General features: G+C 26.2%; 3 protein-coding genes across 4 annotated transcripts in view; 2 read left to right on the top strand and 1 right to left on the bottom strand.

The window, feature by feature from the left end:
- Nucleotides 1-5155, bottom strand: part of LOC107163691 (neural cell adhesion molecule 1-like) — a 168364-nt gene extending 163209 nt beyond the window's left edge. The window contains exon 1 of the mRNA XM_015511234.2: nucleotides 4766-5155. Coding sequence (XP_015366720.1) covers nucleotides 4766-4835 — 70 coding nt within the window. The 5' untranslated portion in view covers nucleotides 4836-5155. The remainder of the gene's footprint in view (nucleotides 1-4765) is intronic.
- A 173-nt stretch (nucleotides 5156-5328) lies between these two features.
- Nucleotides 5329-10254, top strand: Cog8 (conserved oligomeric Golgi complex subunit 8). Of its 2 annotated transcripts, XM_089219040.1 has the most exons (9): nucleotides 5330-5585; nucleotides 6160-6231; nucleotides 6291-6685; nucleotides 6745-6958; nucleotides 7026-7177; nucleotides 7259-7531; nucleotides 7589-7795; nucleotides 8240-8383; nucleotides 9808-10254. In XM_089219040.1, exons 1-9 carry the CDS (start codon nucleotides 5540-5542, stop codon nucleotides 9907-9909), a joined length of 1605 nt encoding a protein of 534 aa, XP_089075166.1. In that variant the 5' UTR covers nucleotides 5330-5539; the 3' UTR covers nucleotides 9910-10254. The 2 variants fall into 2 exon arrangements, with proteins under 2 accessions (XP_089075167.1, XP_089075166.1); XM_089219041.1 differs by lacking the exon at nucleotides 8240-8383 and having other exon boundaries at nucleotides 5329-5585.
- A 1189-nt stretch (nucleotides 10255-11443) lies between these two features.
- On the top strand, nucleotides 11444-19591 carry LOC107163743 (very long chain fatty acid elongase 7-like). Its single transcript, XM_015511306.2, has 8 exons — nucleotides 11444-12224; nucleotides 14567-14624; nucleotides 16123-16313; nucleotides 17036-17119; nucleotides 17208-17264; nucleotides 17351-17456; nucleotides 17824-17957; nucleotides 18557-19591. The coding sequence occupies exons 2-8, from the start codon at nucleotides 14567-14569 to the stop codon at nucleotides 18725-18727; spliced, it is 801 nt and encodes a 266-aa protein (XP_015366792.2). The 5' UTR covers nucleotides 11444-12224; the 3' UTR covers nucleotides 18728-19591.
- Nucleotides 19592-19736: the final 145 nt, after the last annotated feature.

Here is a 19736-nt window from a genome sequence, read left to right as displayed (position 1 = left end):
TTATTTATTTAGAATTATAAATACTGTAATAATTATACAGATATTATTTATAAAATTCATGCATAATATTAATATCGATGGAGCTATTTTAATTTTATTTTTTTACTTATTCAGTCTTCAAAAGAAGATTGATGTCAATTTGGATTAATTTGCCAGCTATACTCGTATAGTAGTTGGATTTTCGTTTTCACCAACTATATATAAGTATAGAACTATGTCATCAGCATACGTTACGATATGAGTGGTTTATATAACTGGAATGCCTTTATGTAGAAAATGAGCAATGTCATGTCCCGGGGGAATCTCAGTTAATAAGTCAAGAAAGTTTGAGAATTCGTGGCTAACTTCAGATGCGCAGATTTACAGGTAGAATACAATTAGAAGAAGAAGATAAAAGAGTATCAAAAAAAGTATTTTAGGTTTTAAAAGTAATCCATCGTGCCAGAATATATGTCTAACTTCTGAGCTATAGATTTTCAAAAAGATATCTGTGCAATAGTTCTTAATTTTTCAAAAGAAGAGATACAAGAGATACACTCGTATGAGAAAACAAGTTTTATAGATAGATAAGATTATGTAAAATATCAATTGAAATTGATTTAAAACTAAGATTCAATAATTCAGTGCAATATAATTACTTTTGATACGTAATATGAGTTTTACTCACGCTTATTCATTTTAAAACTTATACTATAAACTTCATTCTTTGGACTTTTGGAGTTCATCAAAACTATATATTAACTATAAACTATAGGTACTAACTTAGTAAAATGATGAAAATAATTCACCTTCTATACAATCCACACATATTATCATAAACATGAATTTATATTATTATGTAAAAGTTAAATACAATTCTTAAAGTAGGTACTTAATATGACGCATGTTTCAATAAAGTTCTGTTCATTTACTGAAATACAATGAATGAAACTTACTTCAGACATTTTAAATTTTCTGTTATCCGTAATAGTTCCTTAAATTCCTTTACTTTTAAATCACCTTATAAACGAATGTGTATCATTTATTATTTATAACAAATTCTTAATTTTTAAATATTAATAAAAACCAATTTAAGGCAATAATGTTCTCCTAATAATTTTTTTTAGACAAATAAATGCATTTATTATTATATTACCTTGTATAAGTAGATAGTTGCTATTATTAGTTGCAAACTCTAGAAGAAAATCCAAAACCTAAAATATAGTTTATATTAAGAAGTACCAGCTATCTACCCATTATTTTATGAAAATTTATTTTAGTTTTAATGATAGACATTAACATTAGATTAAATAAGATAAGTTGTTAAAACAAAAGAGGAACTTAGGACAACAAGACTTTATCTAGTGTATGATAATATATACATAAATTTACCAGACACGCACGTGAGCATTATATCCAATATTTTGATACTGACAACCTATAGGTCAAATTTACCCAAAAATGTCACCAAACCTAGTTGTACCCACAGGTTATAAACTGATACGCCGTCATCAAAAGTAATCCGAATGAAGTCAAGGTACCTAACTAGTAGCTACTGTGTGGCAGGTTAGGAAAAAAAAGCAAGTGAAAAAAAATCGCAAACCAATTATTATTATTATTATAGGTATAAATTATTAATACTAATACTAATAATCAAACAGAAGAATTTAATCATCGATTTTCTAAACTCGTTAGCTATAATCATCCCTCTATTTGAACACTGATTAAAAAAAATTAGATTAGAGATAGATTCAGATAGCACTAAAATAGCTCAATTTGATATAGGTAATTTGCAACCAAAAAAAAAATATATATATGAAAATATGCAAGAAAAGTTATTTTTACTGTGTACAAGATACAATAATAATAATGATGATAATTATATCGAACAATTCTTAAATGCTGTAGCTTATCACATACGTTTTAAATAAATACATATTTTGATTTAATTTTTTTAACAAACTATTTTATTAAAGAACCAACCACCGTCAGAATGCACCACATGCGGAGTAAACCTCTCAGTAAAACACTTGATGACAGAATGCCGATCAAATGAAGAAGAAAGAGAAAATATAGATATATCAACCAACTTATACGAATCAATCGGACCCGACTGTCAACCCGAAAAATCATGTCATTCCTCAGGACAACCAAAATAAATAAATACATTTAATTAGAATAATTAATATAGTTTTAAAAATAGTATAACATAAATTATGTATAAAGCTAATGGCCCATGTCACCGAAGCTATAAAGATCAATAAAAAAAAAAAAAAAACTATTTTATACATAATATATTTGTAATAATCATTTTTCGATTTTAATAGTAACATATAATACCTACACTTATGACTTATTATAATACTTATTATAATATACATAATATATTTAATTAATGAATTATTTTTATTTGATTTTTTTTAACAAACTATTTGTAATAATTTATACCTATAATAATAATAATAATTGGTTTTCGCTTTTTTTTCATTCGCTTTTTTTTCAATTTGCTTTTTTTCCATATGCTTTTTTTTCACTTGCTTTTTTTTCCTTTGCTTTTTATTCACTTGCTTTTTTTCCTAAACTCATTTTTTATTTTTTATTTTTTAATACTGAAAATAAAAAACTTAAAAAATGATAAATGTTTTCGAAATATATAATACAGCCAATTTGTAAATCTGATTTTTAGAAAAATGTATATGGTAAAAACACTTATTTAAGTCAAATGGCTAATTTTTTACAATTTTTTTAAATATCGATATTTTCGTTAAGTAAATTACGATCTTTTATGTTAGAAACCTTGTAATTTCAAATAATAATAAAGTTTTTTTTAAATATTTTATAAGAACATTTTTAAATAAGTGCATGTTAAAATCTAATTACTTTTTATTGTATTTATTTTAATAATATGTGATATATAAACAATAAATTACTATAATTTACCTAACGAAAATATTGATATTTAAAAAAATTGTAAAAAAACCAGCCTTATGACTTAAATAAGTGTTTTTACCATATAAATTTTTCTGAAAATCAAATTTACAAATTGGCTATATTGAATATTTCGAAAAAAAAATTTGTCAATTTTTAAGTTTTTTATTTTCAGTATTAAAAAATAAAAAATGTATTCTAAAAACGTAGCGCAAGTGTCTATGGATTATATTTAAAAGAAATTTTTAAAAAATATTGATTATAACAAAAGTTATTTCATTTGTCAGAATGTCAAATCTCTTTGGGACACCCTGTATATGCATATATGAGTAGTGCATAGGAACATGTACACAAGAACAGGAACATAAGTATATAGTATTCAAAAATGAAATTAAAAATAGTCTACTAGTAAAAAATGTTAAAAGTTCAGTAATAAGGGAGGGAGGATTAAATCAGGATTAGTATATACCTACTTGTGATTGAATATAAAAAAAAATTACTAATATAATATGGTGTAAAATGTTAAATATCCAAGGGATGATGTATAAAACCTAACCTAACCCGGTGATTATTATGCAACATACGAGTATATCCAAAAGTCCCTAAATATCTTTGTAAAACCATAGTACTTACATCAATATGTTTAATTATATTTTTTAACAAAATTATAATTTATTGATTTGTAACAGTTTGTAAGTTGTAACTGAGATCTTCAGAATCTTTTAGAACATTATGTGTTCCTACCTACAAAAAAATTATATTGCATTACTACATAAACACTGTCTTGTGACGTGCGGTTTATTGCGGTTTGTTAATATAATGTTTATATTTATAAACAATTCAAAGATATTTATATATACCTAATACTATTGCCTTTTTGAGTACAATATTATGTTGGTAAAACTATTTGAATAATTCGATATTTTCTGTATTGATGTATCATAAACTCTTAGATAGTCAAAGAGGTTCTCAGTCAGTGCAGGAGCTATATGAAGAGCGGCTAAAGAGCTGAAGTCCCCCTCCTCACAGGTATATCAAACTTATTATACCAGTAGTATCAGTAGTACTCTAGTAACCTAACCTCACCAACGAAAATAGTCCAACAATAAAATATTGTAGCCCCTTCCCACCTCCCGAAAAAAGTAGCCCCTCAAAAAAAATATTGGCTAAGGTACAGTGCTCAGTCATTTTAGATGTAGGTGTATAAAATATAAACATTTTTAAACTAAGTGGGTACGAAAGTATAATTCCAGGGCTATTTAAACTCCTTATTTCTTCCGTTATTTCTTTATTCATGTGTGTTTTACACATCATTATTTTCATAATCAATATGAATGTTTCTTATTTTATAGCCCAACGTTTTTATCTATTAGGCGTATTAAAAAACTTTCTAATTGTGTTTTAAAAATATTTTTGAAATTCTGCGTAAAACAGTCTAGTTATAATACAACGATATTATGTAGATATATTAATATGCAATATCTACGTAAGTTTTCAACTTTATAATAAATTAAAAGTTAGTCAGAATTCAGAAAATATCAAATTATTATTGATGACTATAGGGGTTAGGTGTAAGACTTAAAAGATTATAAGAAAAATTAAAAAGCTGATTTCAAAGAAGTATAAGCTATCCACGTAAAATATTAGGTAACTAAATTTTTAAAAGTTAAATTCCAATATAATTATATTGGACGTTTACCTGCAAGGTATACCTACTACCTAGATGGTGAAATATAGGTGCATAATGTATACCTATTTATAATTTATATTTTATATTTATAAATATTTATAAATATATTTATATTTATAACCATCTACGTTTTATATATAATTATAAAATGAATTTGAAAAATCTTACCTGTCACAACGAAAAATTGGAAACTTCGTTTTGAGTTTGACCATGCAGCCATCGTGAGTGAAAAAATCATGGAAAAATTCAGGGAAATCGATACAAAAAATATTGAGATATGCACACGAAAAAAATATAAACTAAACTGCGGCTGTCGGAAAACTTCTATCCATTGCACATGATACGAAATCAATTATGTTGTAAGTTTCATTTTGAGAGAGAAGAGAACTAAATTCGTTGGATAAGTAAAAAGGAAAAATCCCCCAAAAAAAAAAGGCAAACCGTTTTCACCGAGAGGGCACACTGGCACGCGGCGCGTTCAGACGAAAACTGAACGTGCTCAAATCTCTGGTAGCCCGCGCGCGCGGTATTTGGCGCCGGTTTAGTACGCACGCGGTAGTGTTTGGACGACTGGTGATTGGTGAATGCAGTCGGTAACCAAAAGATAACAGACAACCACGCTACGTGTGATAACGCGTTCGTTGTTGTTGATGTGCAGCTGCTGGTATCACAATTTAAGACACCAGCTGGTTGCTGGTATCGACATAATAAATAATAATATCATCGTAATCATAGAATAGAGATTAATTCCTTGTTGTAAAGTGTAAACATCATCATTAATAATAAAATATTATATTATTATGTTTGTGGTGTTATTAAATTTAGTTTATCATGTAATGTCCTGAATGTAAATTTTACTATTACTAGTAATTCTTGTCATTATTAGTGAAATTGAAGGATTATTTTTTGAAGCAGATAAGGATCGAAGACGCTCACGTCATTATGGATGGCCAATTGACAGATTTATTGTTCCCAGACGGAATACCAGGTAATTTTTAGGGTTATTGATCAATGTAATGATAATTAGGTTGATATAAGTATTAGGTATAAGATATGAAGTTAGCTGTCATTATCCTGCAGTTAAGACCTAAGAATATATACCTAATCAAGGTTTCATCGAAATATTCTATAATGTTCCATGTTCCTAATTTTCTAGATAATGTCACTACCGGTTATTAACATTCTTTACCAAATTTCAATTTTCTTAGTAACTAATAATTTCTATTTTCAGTTTCCTATTAAATAGTATTATATTTAATGATACAATGCATTAATATTGTGCTTATACAGTGAAATAACTCTAGTTAAAATCTTTAGGGTTCTCTAAATATGTAACACTTGCTATTATTTAGTAGCCTTATTTTTTATTTTTGTACAGTCTCAATATTAAGCAAGTGATAAAATAAAAAATTAATCAATTCACTCGAAAACAAAACCCACAGCCCAACCAACTCATAAACTTATTTATAATATTTAATATACCTACTGAACGCATTATTTATGCAATTGATTATATTTCCTACTTGATGTTAACTATAAATTTATATTTTACATTTTTTTAGATGATATAAAAACTGATCCAAACATTAAAAATTATTTAGATCATCTTGGAAAATGCACAGCAGAAGAATTAAGTATGTTTACATGAAATATGTTTCATTTTAATTTACGATTAAAATTGTATATTTTTTAGGTAAGGAACATAAGTCATTAGAAGATAAAAATGCCATCATTGTTAAAATGGTTAAAGATTTAGCATTAAATAACTACAAAACATTTGTTAAAACTTCACATTGTTATGAGTCTGTGTATAATAAATTTGATGATACACAACAGAAAACTATCACATTAGATAATTATTTATTAAAACTTAAAACCGAATGTCAAGAAATGTTAACACAGTGGGCAGATGTTAAAGAAAAACGACATCGTAATACTTTAGCTATGGCTTGGAACTCCCGTATCATGCATCATGCTCTTGAACTTCCACAGCTAATGCTATCCTGTATACAAAATAAATTGTATGAAGATGCTCTAAAACTGGCAAATCATGCTAAACATTTACCCAATAATATACCAGCTGTCAAGGTTAACGCCATAATAAATAATGTAATGATATATTTTAATAATTTTTTATTTAATATTAGTTGTTACATGACGAAGTGGAAAAGCATCGTATGACCTTGATGTCAGCACTTTGCCAAGAATTGAGAACAGATTTAGAATTACCTTTGTGTATGCGTATTGTACGACTATTAAGAACATTAAATCTAATAAATGAAGAACAGTTGGCTGTTAAGTTTTTACAGACTAGAAATGCATGGTTTAACGCTAAATTGAAAAATATTCCTGATGAGAGTAGTAAGTTTATGTTTTATTTTGTGTTAACATGTTAAAAAAAAAAGACAGCAATATTTTGTGTTAATAGATAGCCAACACCTATTGGAAACTATTGAGGTATCACGATCTTGTCTTTCAAGTATAGCTACACAATATAACTTGATTTTTTGTTCTGAGTATAACTCCTCTAATACTGAATCATCAAAACTACAATTCTATTATTCTTGGACTAATCAAAAGGTTTTTAAACAGTATAAAAAATGGTTTATGTAATATTTTGTAATTTATTTCATTAAAAAATTATACATATATATATTTTAGGTATGTCAATTTATCGATATACTTAAAAAAGACCTTCCAAACTGTCAACCATCATCATTAGAAACAATTTTCACACAATGTATGTACTTTGGACAATCATTGGGACATATTGGGGCTGATTTCAGAGGTCTGATAGCACCTGTATTTATCAATGTTACTGTGAAAAGATTTTCAGAATTATTGAAAATTACAGAAATTAATTGGCTATCAGATTTACAAACATTTTTAAAAACGAATATTAAAAATGTTAGAATGAATCAAACTCATGATGAAGTAAGACGATTGATGCTAATATATTTCTAACAAATATTTAAATGTGAATTTTATTAGGTAGATGATATACCATCACCTGTATTTGAATATTATCCTTTGGCAAAATTTTGTAATGGTGTAATGAGTGCTCTGAATGACCTAGGAGAGTATGCTCCATATGCAGCTGCTGATGAAATCACTAAATGTTTGCATACCACATTGCATAATGCGTCCTGTGGATTATTCTCTATGTACTATCAAGACGATTTTAAAAACTATGATGAAGTAAGGATTGTTAATTATATTATTATTATTAACTGTAAATTAAATTACGAATTAAATGCCTATTTTTGAGTAAGTATAATATTCATATTATCAAAGCTTAATTAACATTTCCCTTTCTCTGTTTCTAACGTTTATATAAATCAAAAGATCTTTTTCAGGGAATTTTAAAGTGTAATTATTTAAAAATTTGTTTGTCTTAAATTCTTAACCAATATAGCTCAATAAACTTATAATAAATATTTATGATGGATTAAATTGTGCTATTTTTTCACAAAGTTTTCTTGTCAAAGTAAATTAAGTTTTTACACACGATTTGTGTTAAATCATGCATGCCATATCTTTTTAAATATTTGGTGATTTTGATTTTACGTTGAAAATAAATATTAAATTGAATAATAAATAATATTAACTTGATAAAAGTCTTAATAGAATCATAATTTATAGGGTGACAAAAAAATATTTGGACAACTTTGCATTTGCTTTTCTACTGATGTTGTGCCATATGTACAAAGATGTTTACACAAAGTGTATGAACCAGCTAGTATAGCTGCTTTCATTGGAGTGACTATAACATCACTCCAAAAAGAGGTAATTTGTATTATATAATACAACTGTTAATGTAATAATTCAGCTAAATATCTTAAGTTTAGTTGTGTAGGTAGTTTAAATATCTCAATTATTAAAAATTCAAGATAAAAATGTGACTGTCATAACCACAAAACCAAAAAAGCAAATGTTCAAAACAGCCTAGGTATATTAATTTAACACATTGATCGCTGGTGGTCATCTGTAATTCTCAAATTTTATATATATATATATATATATGTGTGTGTCATGTGACAACCTGCGCCCATAGTTAATCATTACTATCACGCCACATGACAACCTGCGAATGTAAAATTATTTTATAATTAATACGGTATGGTTTTATATTATTAACTTTTCCATGACACTACAATAATGCACTACAAAAATGTGATGGCTTTATGAAAGTCATTAAAAAAATTTTACTGTTGTCATGAAAATATTTTTTGAAATTTTTTTTTTCAAATATAATGGTAAATATGAATTCAGATTTGAATATGCTTGACTTGTTAATAAGTAATAATTCATATTGAGTACCGCCGGTGGTCACATGGCAGACAACGTGTTAAAATAATTATTATTACTATATGCGTAATGCGTATATATAATATACAATTCACAAAAATCTATTAAACATATTTACTTAATATATTTATTTACATATTGTAATTATCTTTGAAAAAATTATTAGTTCTTGGAAAATATATAATATCATAACAATTTCACACATTCAAAGGAAACATTGGATCTCTTCATCATTTTCCAAACTCTTTCTTAACCAAGTGTAATTGTGTGAATATAGATGGAGCACTCTTAAATGTACTATCAAAAAACCAATGTTCAGATTCAATATTTAAATTCATTTTTATTGGACCGGTACTTCAGCTTATTAGTTATTATATTTATAACAATAGTAATAATTCAAAAATAATATATTTTAGCTGTTTTGAACATTTGCTATAGTGCCTTTAACTATTCCATACTAAGCTGTTTTTTCGTATCTATTTTGGTTTTGTGGTTTTGACATGCTACCCAAGAAAATACAATTCATTTGTAATTTTCATGTTATGAATGAAGTTAAAAATCTATTAATCAATTATCGAATGAGAGTTTGCCTCAATAAAAATCATTATTATATCTATTGCATAATAATTATTATAATTTATAATAATATAAATTATTTAGTTTGCAATATTTGTATACTTTAACTAGTAATTATTAACTTTAAATACAATAGTTTAAAATATTTGAAATGTCTATAAATACTCCAAATATGACTTAAATTTTCTTGATTATGTATTATTATTTATTAGTTAATGATTGAAAATAAGTATTGTATACTTAAGTACAATTATTTATTATTGGACTAGAGAAATACTTAATTCACCAAAGAAATTAACATTAATAATTATTATTTCTTTTTACAGAACCTAACATACATTGATTCAGAAATTATTAATGAGCCTATCAAAGAATTATTGGATGAATTTGAAAATATAACTGTACTAAATAATGTACCAACAGATTAAATAGCTACACGTTATTGCTTTAATAACATCTGATACTCGGTTAACTAATTTTAATAACTATTACTTTATTTATTTTGTTTATTAAATGAAAGTATTTTATTCTATATTTTACATTACTTATATGTATTATACATTAAATGTTAATAAGCTGATAGTCTTTATTATTATTATCATTATCATTGTATTATTTTATTATTATTTATCTTTATTTGTGTAAATTTTATTTAAATATGTTTTATATTAGCATTATTTCATACCAAAACTAGGTAATATATGTTTTTTCTCACTGTACACGTTGGCTAAATCACACAATTAGTAAAAATAAATTTGAATATATAATATCAACTTTTCTAATTTATCATTACTAATTACCATTATTATTACTATTTTTTTTTTTTTTAATTAACCCATTACATTCTGGAATTTCTCTTCGGGCCAATGCCCAGTAAGAACCAAATATTCCTCTCTTATTACACCTCTCTAATTTTAAAATATTTATTATTAAAAGGTGGAAAAGTTTATCTTATGTAAGTAGTAGACCAGTGAAAATTTAAAACCTACTTTATTATAAGTGTGATTGTGGTTATATACATCTGCCTGCCTTCCTGATAGTACTTAATTGATTGTAGAATAGTATATTCTATAATCAATAGTTTTACCCTTGATATTTAGCCGAGATCCATAACAAAAATTTATTATTATCAGGGCTAGGATTTGAATGCAACAGCATGTTTTTTTTGCGACTTCTGATTGTTGATTTTGTCAGTAATGTCCACGAATCACCTCATGATGAGATAAATGGTGGTGTTTTTATTTTGCATATTTTGGGTAAAATGAATATTAATGCATATTATATTGAATAAAATTAATATTATTGCATATTTCCATTATAAGAATACGAAAAATACATGTTTTATAGTATATTTCATGATTAATATTTATAATTTAATATTAATATTTCGTATTTAATTCTAGCTCAGCTGATTAAAGTATTAAACTTGGTTTTTTTGTCAAACACAAATTTTATTTTTATAAATACAATCCTATGGTACAATATAAAATCTAAGATAGAAATTAAATGCATATTTTTGCATATTTTGGTAAATAAAATGCATATTTTACAATTTTTTATTGCATACAAATCCTAGCCCTGATTATTACAATACGATAAAAACGGGTAATCTCCCACACATATGACTGTCACCAGTCTTCAGGAGTAGACCCCACAATACAACAATGAAACATCTACCAAATTGCACTCGCTATATACAGTACCGGTTGAAAAAATGAACAAAGAAACTGAAAATGAATCGAGTAGTATTGAGAATATTGCAACCGAAGTTGATGTACCCAACGCTTTGCAGATTTTTTTTCTTTTATCTACTTAAAAGTTTAATATACCTTGGTAATTGTATGTGCATATAATAATCAAATACACTTCTGACCTGTTTGTAATACATATTATTTAAAGTTTTTTTTATTATTATTACTATTATTATTCCTTATATTCATAATTCCTCAATATACTTACTTCTGAACGCTTAACAAATGTAAAGAACATTATTTTAGTAAATTTAGTAACTACAAACATAAAGTTTGAATATTTAGCATAATAATTGTCACATTAAAAATAATGGGTAGGTAAGTAGGAAGAAATTGTTTTATTATGTTGCTGTACAATTTGTATTGATATATTTTGTAAGCCCCCCCCCCCTCCCAAATCTTATTTTGTTTATGTACCTGCTTATATTTGTTTAGTTTATACATAAACATGAGTATTAATAAGTTAGATGACATTATGAACATATATTAGCTAGGACTTGAATAATATAATGTTAATTTATAGTATAAAATCATTTGGATCGTAGCCGTACATATATAGCATGACCTATCATGCATTTTATGATAATATATTGGGTCTTCTCGTGATATGTATTTCAGTATATTGTTGTTTGTCAACTCGGAATAATTATAAGAATTAGAATTTATTATTCAATAAGAAATCGATACCAATCATACTATTTTAGGGTCAAAAAAAAAATTGTCCTTGTTCAGTTGATCTACTACAGCACTAGAACTACCTACTCTATAACCAACTCCTCAGAGTTGATTTATTTTAAATTATATTTTCAACATAAGTCATTGTCAATCCTTGATAGTATATAGTGTTTATTTATTGTAGTGTATCTTTACCTACCTACTTTGTATTAATTCAAGTTTAAACATTAATATTATCATATCATTCAAAATATTGAAGCTGCAATAAATTATTTAGTGACAAATAAAACCTAGTACAATTAATAAAGCTAATAAAGGTATGTTATTTTTCAAAACAATAGTTTTAATGTTGAAATCACAATTTTAGAGAACTAATTATTTACAGTATAACCCAGAGAATCTAGCCAATACTTCTTGTACACGCATTTTGTAGATCTTTAGCAAAATATACCCTATAAATAGGTATAACTGGTATAAGTGTATATAGCTACGTATAGCCGTATAGGTACCTACCTATTTGAAATAATTAATTGTTATAACTATTCAACTGTAATTATTGCCTTTAGTTTTAAGATGTTGTAAATTTTATTTTTAATCAAAAGTACCAGACTATTATTCATGTCCATTGATGTTTAAGCATTAAAAACAATCAAATATATATATATAAATATTTATACTATACATAAGCTTATAAAATATATAAAATAAATCATTTTTATAAAATGTCTACAAGTATCTATTTTTTTATTCTATTTAAAGTTTTTTTTGACAAAGTTATCTAGCTTATTGATTAAATGATTGGGTACAGTTTTTTTTCTCTCAGTTGCAGAGTACAAAACCGCAACGATCTTGTATTCTGTGTCTTACAGGCTTAAAAGTGACTGTGAACAGGCGTGATTAAATATTATTTTGTTAATTTAATTTAATTTGTTACATGAATGTGAAATAAATTTTTAAAAAATGGGTAAAATAATTTTTAGAAATTTTTGTTTCATATAAAATATGTTTTTGCTTAAATGCTTTTACTAATGTGTAAATATCGCAAATAAGAACATCTCAACCTGGTAATTTGAGATTGAAGTCGTTCATATGTTTTGTGATATTCACTAAAAAATCTAATTTCCAAATTCCAAAGCCACTTACTATTTGTAAGTAAAAATAATGGTCAATTATTTTCAATTAGAAATATTTTAATTTCATTTATTATAGACTTTTTCACGGCTAAGTAATCAAGCTGCTGCAAAATACGGTACATCTCTTGGTCGGATAGGGTATTTTTGGCGTACTGGAAAATTTTAAAAAAGGCTCCGCACATTAAAAAAAAATTCAATAATACATGATATTAAAGGGCCCCATTACCGAAATACGATGGTGGGGGGAGGGGGCACCGGAAAATGCCAGGTTGCCCGCCACCCGGTAGGCCTATCCGCCCAAGGTACATCTGGATAAAACAATTTCAGCTCATAAATTATAATACGTGCCCGCGATAATAACGACTTTTTAAATTACACATATCTTTAGATATCTATATATTTATCGCCCTATATATGGTGGCTGTGGTCCGATTAAAACTTGTACGCGGGCCGTAGTTTGGAGACCCCTAACCTATAATATGATTATAGTAGCGTATATGTAGTACCTGTATACTAAAATTATTATAACTAGAGGTGGGTATGTGATATAATGATATCTCGAGAAAAACTATGAAAATACCTTATAAAAACGCATTTATTGAGTTGGCTTGTACCGATCGATTTTATTAGGTTAGGTTTTATATAGGTACCTAGTTGTATACTTGTATCGAATGTAAAATGTAAGAATTAGGTAGGTAGTTATGATATGTGTTGATAATAAAATACAGCTTTTTGTATAAAACTCCGTTTATTAACATTTATTATTTGTTAATTAATGTATGTATTAAATTTAATAAAAATCCTTAAAAATGCTCTTCAGCATTAAAAAATATATTAACCGGTAAAAAAATACCAAATGAATTGAAATCTCAGCCCTTATTACATCTACAAATATATTTGTAAAACCTTATTTTAATTTTAATAGTTGTTAATTGTTATATATGCAATTGTTTATGAATATGCTATATGCATATTTTTTAGGTTCTGTGAAAAGGTTATCTTTATTAAACTAAACATGTAGATACCTGCTTGATATTATGCCTGCGCTGTATTAGGTTGTAGATATATATTTAAAATAAATAAAGTTTAAATATTGCAACGACCAATAAGAATACGAATTAATATACACAATATGAATATATATCATATATATATAATATAATATATTGATGTCAAACGCTACATACAGTGGCGTATTATGGGGGGTGTCCTCCATGTCTTGACACCCCCCGGCATTTAAAAAAAAGTCCTAATATATTGGACATTAGTGTTGTCACTTATTTTATAGTATACTATTTTTATCAAATGTAAAACTTCTTGTCAATTCCTAACATATTAATTTGTTAAAAAATTAATTCAATGTATTTTTACATTAGTAAATAATAGTAAAAATTTTGTTTTTGAGGTTCAATAAATGTTGACACCCCCCGAGAAATCACCCAAAATACGCCACTGGCTACATATTTATTTATAATTAATCAACTATATATATATTTAAATATATTTATATTTGTTTGTTAATATAGATGTCTGTGTTATTGAACAGTATTCAGGAATCTTTAGAATGGGTATCACAAAATACTGGTAAATAACGAGTTTAAATAATTGTATATAAAAAAATTCATCAAAAGTAAAAAGTGATTTTTTAGCAGCAAATACTCAAGACTTCAAAAATAATAAGCATTTATAGTATTGATATGCGGGATGTGGTGCAGCAAAAATTTCGAAATGCAATTTTTTTCACTTATCTTTTTTATCAACACTTTAAATGCCGAATAAAAAATAAACTTTTCTTTCAATATTTGATATACACATACTTTAATATTATCATGAAAATATTTTTCTTCAGATAATGAACAATAACGTAATATCCGTTTAAAACTTACTAGTCGGTACCTATTATGAATATAGTAACAAATAATGCATTGTGTTACTAATATTGGTCATTATCTAACAGTCCTATGACATACATGGTTGATAAAAATTAGATTTTTCATAATTTATTTATTAAAATAAAGCTGTTCTTATTAACGCTTTGTTCATCACCATAAAAACGTAATATGGAATAGTGTTATATTATCAGCTATTACCATATAGGCGTTTGCAATCTTAAATCACAGATACAACATACAAAATAAAGCTGCGCGCTTTTTGTCTAAAATCAGCCAATTAAATATTAAACAGTAAAATTATCTGTTCGTCGTAATTTTTACTAGGTACAAATATCAATTCGTAAACCGATTCGTACGATATTATAAAAATTATTAATTATCCATCGAGAAAATTGGTTCAGATCCATTTTATCTAATTATATTAAATAAACGATTTCCGTGGCCAGTCAGCCGTTTACTATACACTTAACAGTTGAGCTGTTGATTTTTGACACTCGTGGATGTTTTTGGCAGAATTTCGAATGGTCACCCGTAGGTTTCTGCCATGTCCGGGGGAGGGAAACAGCATGAACTTCCCGGAAAGTGATGCCGCCCATGACCGGGAATCGAACTGGCGACGGTGCGCGTAAATCCGCCCGGCCACTATACCCCCCCAAAACATAATATTATTATCATACTAACACCAATACATTCATTACCACACTCAGAGTTTAAAATATACCTAAATATTATTGAAGTCAACAAACTGCCTTATTGTACAGGTATCTAACCTATAAGGCTACATGCACGCCCATAGGTAACATTTTAAGGAAGGCCAAAATAAAAAAAAAAATCTCAAATGTAAGAAAGTAAAGATTTAATGTTATTTTCACATATAAATGTAAATATGCATATTATATTTGTAATTTGTATTGCCATATATAAGTAAACTTGATTCATATTATTTTTGTCCAAGGGTGCAAGTGCCCTATCTTCCCCCCCAATGGGCGCCCATGTAAGGCTATAAGGATAATTTGATAACATATATCAACATTATTAATCAATCACTGAAAAATAATTTTGTGAACATAATATAATTGAATCTATACGAATTCCTTCATTTTATGTATAAGACCATATATTATATACATACAATATAAAAATTATTTGTTTTGTATTATTATCTCAGAAAATTGTATATTCCCTTTTAGATCCTTTTGTTAAAGATCTTTGGTTAATGGGATCAATATGGCCAATAACAATTATAGTAATTTCATATTTGTACTTTGTCCTTAAAATTGGTCCAGAATTCATGAAGTATCGTAACCCTTACAACATTGACCGCATTGTTATGATTTATAATGCAATTCAAGTTATGTTTTCTTTGTACTTGGTGAAAGAGGTAAGCGAACAAAATTTGTTATAATATTACACAACAAAAATATTTATTTAAAATATTAATATATTTAAATAATCATTTTATTTATTTTAACGATAAAAATTGGCGTTGCACTTTTAAATTTTATTTTTAAGAGAGAGGAGAGTGTGGCGTACCTATTTATTTAATTGTGTTGTTAGTTATATCACATTTTAAAAATAATTTAAAAATAAGTACATTTTTAATAGAGCTCTTTTTTTCTTTCTTGAAACAACGTAAATATTTAAACTAGCTTACACATTATAATAATTAATAAGTATAATGACTTACATTATTATAATATTATTTGAGTTATAATGCATAAACACTGATATTATTATGTTACTATAAAATTATTTTGACTTAATTTTTCTATAATCTTTCAATAAAAATTTTAAAGGTTTTTAAAAATTCTTTGATATATAAGTATGTATACAAACATATATATAGATAAAGCGATGAATATATAGGGATTTTAAAATGTGTTTAAAAAATTCAATAATTATACTATTTTCTATAAATCAGGTATTGCAGAAAACCAATAACAACTGTAATACCTATATACGCTGTAACTTAGTAAAAATAAATACTTTATAATATTTTACATTAAATAATATTAGTTAGTACGATATAATTTCATGTCTTATATATAGAACAATATGTATGCTTTAAATAAATAATGTATGAATCAATTTTCGTCAATATAGGCATTTAGACTGTTGTGGCTGCGTGACGATTACCGATTCTATTGCATTGAAACTAATAAAGATGACCCTGATATAGCGAACCAAGTAATTTTAAATTTCTTACATGCTTATTGTTATTTTACTCCGAAAAAATAATTAAATGGGCAAGAAAATAATATTGTTTATTTTTTAGCAAGTATATACTGTTTGGCTGTTCCTCGTGAGTAAATTGTTGGACCTCCTAGACACAGTAATTCAATTTTAAATTAATAAATGATTTTCTACATTCAACTATTAAGTTTTATATTGAAGATTTTGCATTGAAAACAATTTTAGATGTTTTTTGTACTAAGAAAAAAACAAAGTCAAATAACATTTTTACATGTTTACCATCATACTTTAGTTGTAACATTGGGCTGGTGCTTAACTAATTTTTATCCAGGTATAATATGATGTGGAAATTACAATGGTTGTAATTAGTGGTGTGCGTATGTTTTTTTTTTTTTTTTTGGGGGGGGGGGGGTTGGAGGGAGTTGTTGAGTGGGGTCCATAAGCATTAGTTTTTTTTATTCCGCGAACATGATTGGACTTAAAACGGGTTTTCTACATTTAAACGATTAAACATTTGAAAACTTCAATAAGAATAAATTACTACTGACCAGTCAATGTTAAATGGAGAACAAAAAGATTGTATTATATAAATTTCATTATGACATCCCCCTCCTATGCCTGCGTACACCATTGATAATAATAATCATCAAATATTTTTTCGTCAGAAATCTTAATGTATATTATTAAATCGATTTTAGGAGGACAAGTCGCATTCTTTGGTACCATTAATGCATTTGTGCATGTTATAATGTATAGCTACTACTTTTTGACTGTAATAAACCCAGAATACAAAAAAGCATGGTGGAAAAAATATTTAACAGTTATACAACTGGTAATGTATACTTATTGATTTGAATATATTTTATGTGATAAATATAAATAGTTTACTATTTAGTTAATTTATCAATGAGAGCTATATTTTGTTCAGTGGTTAAATTTGGGGGGGGGGGGACAATCGGGTCCTCTTCTTAATTAAGGCAGATATTATACGTCTTCTTTAATTTAAGTCTCCAAAGCCGCCGGGGTACGTTTAACAAGAAATTTACTAACGTGATACTGACTCAATATAAATTAGCATTTATTTGTCTTTTTAATGAAATATAATCTATGGCTATAGTCCCACCCTTCAACGTTTTTCCCACTTTAACCACTGGTTTTTTTTTATAAAATAATTGGTTGGAACGTATTTCGTTTCAAATATATCAACTTGAAAACTTATGCGTTTAAAAATTTAACCGTCTGAAAATTATATTTTGTAATTGCATTTCATTGAAACGCATTTTGTCGAACTAGGTTTAGGTTTATATAAGTAGTTTAAGTTCAGAAACGTGTCTTGTTGGAAATGTATTAGTTTGGAACATTGTACCATAACGTAATCCAACGGAATATTTTCTACAGAAATAAAATATTATTATCTTTATTATTTTCTAGGTGCAATTCGTCATTACTGGAATGCATGCATTAATCACGCTATTTGAGCCTGACTGTGATTTTCCAAGAATCATAATGTTACTTGCAATTCCACAAGATATATTTATGTTCATTTTATTCTGGGACTTTTATAAAAAAGCATACATTAAACCAAAGAAGATTAAACAATGATGAATTTTCAGATGATTATAAAATACAATGATTTTTGTTTATTCCATACCAATCTTTTAGAATATCTCCATATATTTAACGGATCGGCTTATAAAATACTGATTTTATCATTTAATAACTTTTCAATTTAATAAACTTGTTTTATTTTCTTAAATAAACAATATAAGAATCATATAATACAAATCATAATACATCTAATGCCTGTTTAGTATTTTTGGAAGGATTATTTTTTTTTTTTTTTTATGTTGCCATGCCACTATTATTGGTGTTTAATAAATATATCTATTACTGATTACTGATATTTACCTACTATACATTTATAGAGAGTATTCAATTTTTAAGATACCTTAAATAAATTTCTAAGTGATGAATAATATTATATTTAATCAAAATTCAAGGCGTATTTTTAAGGTTAATAGAACTATCAATATGTATCAGTAACTTCTACGTCTTGAATTGTAGCTTCAATTATTCAATTTTTTAATTAAGTTGAAATGCAAAAATAGAACTGTTACCTATTTAAATTAACAATGCATTTCAATCGTTTAATCAATAAAATGTATTTATTTTGATATAAATATTTCAATAATTTTAATAAAAAAAAAATTAATTGTATAATATGGGAGTAGTTTATTTGTTCAAAAAATATTTTGTATATAATAATTATATGCATGAAAATAAACTTATTTTGAAATGGTTCCCACTGGATTTTTTAAACTTTTTAAAAATGTTATAGTTTACCATACGAATACATTGTAATCATACTCTATCACAAATCTAAATTAATTTAACTAGTGGTAAATTTTTATTGTGACTTAATATTTTATAACATGTTGTTTGATAAAAATATAATAATAATTTACACTTTCAGACTTTTTATTTGTGCGTATGATTCATTAGTTAGAATTAATAAGTCAACTACTGGTAAAATAAATAGTTAATAATATTATAATGAAAACAATATCCATGTTAGAGACTATAATCTTTTTGATTATTAATTATTTATTGA

This window comes from Diuraphis noxia, unplaced genomic scaffold (assembly GCF_037042655.1).
Source record: "Diuraphis noxia isolate RWA-SAM2 unplaced genomic scaffold, SU_Dnox_SAM2 contig0002, whole genome shotgun sequence".
NCBI classification, from domain to species: Eukaryota; Metazoa; Arthropoda; class Insecta; order Hemiptera; family Aphididae; genus Diuraphis; species Diuraphis noxia.
Note: the sequence above shows the minus strand (reverse complement) of the source record. Positions and strands in the feature narration are given on the sequence as shown.

Coding starts and splice junctions, on each gene's coding strand:
- LOC107163743 (XM_015511306.2), top strand. CDS start 14,567: ATGTCTGTGTTATTGAACAGTATTCAGGAATCTTTAGAATGGGTATCA. Junction 16,314..17,035: donor CTTTGTACTTGGTGAAAGAG/GTAAGCGAACAA, acceptor TCGTCAATATAG/GCATTTAGACTGTTGTGGCT. Junction 17,265..17,350: donor TGTTGGACCTCCTAGACACA/GTAATTCAATTT, acceptor AAACAATTTTAG/ATGTTTTTTGTACTAAGAAA.
- Cog8 (XM_089219040.1), top strand. CDS start 5,540: ATGGATGGCCAATTGACAGATTTATTGTTCCCAGACGGAATACCAG. Junction 6,232..6,290: donor ATGCACAGCAGAAGAATTAA/GTATGTTTACAT, acceptor TATATTTTTTAG/GTAAGGAACATAAGTCATTA. Junction 7,532..7,588: donor TGAATCAAACTCATGATGAA/GTAAGACGATTG, acceptor GAATTTTATTAG/GTAGATGATATACCATCACC.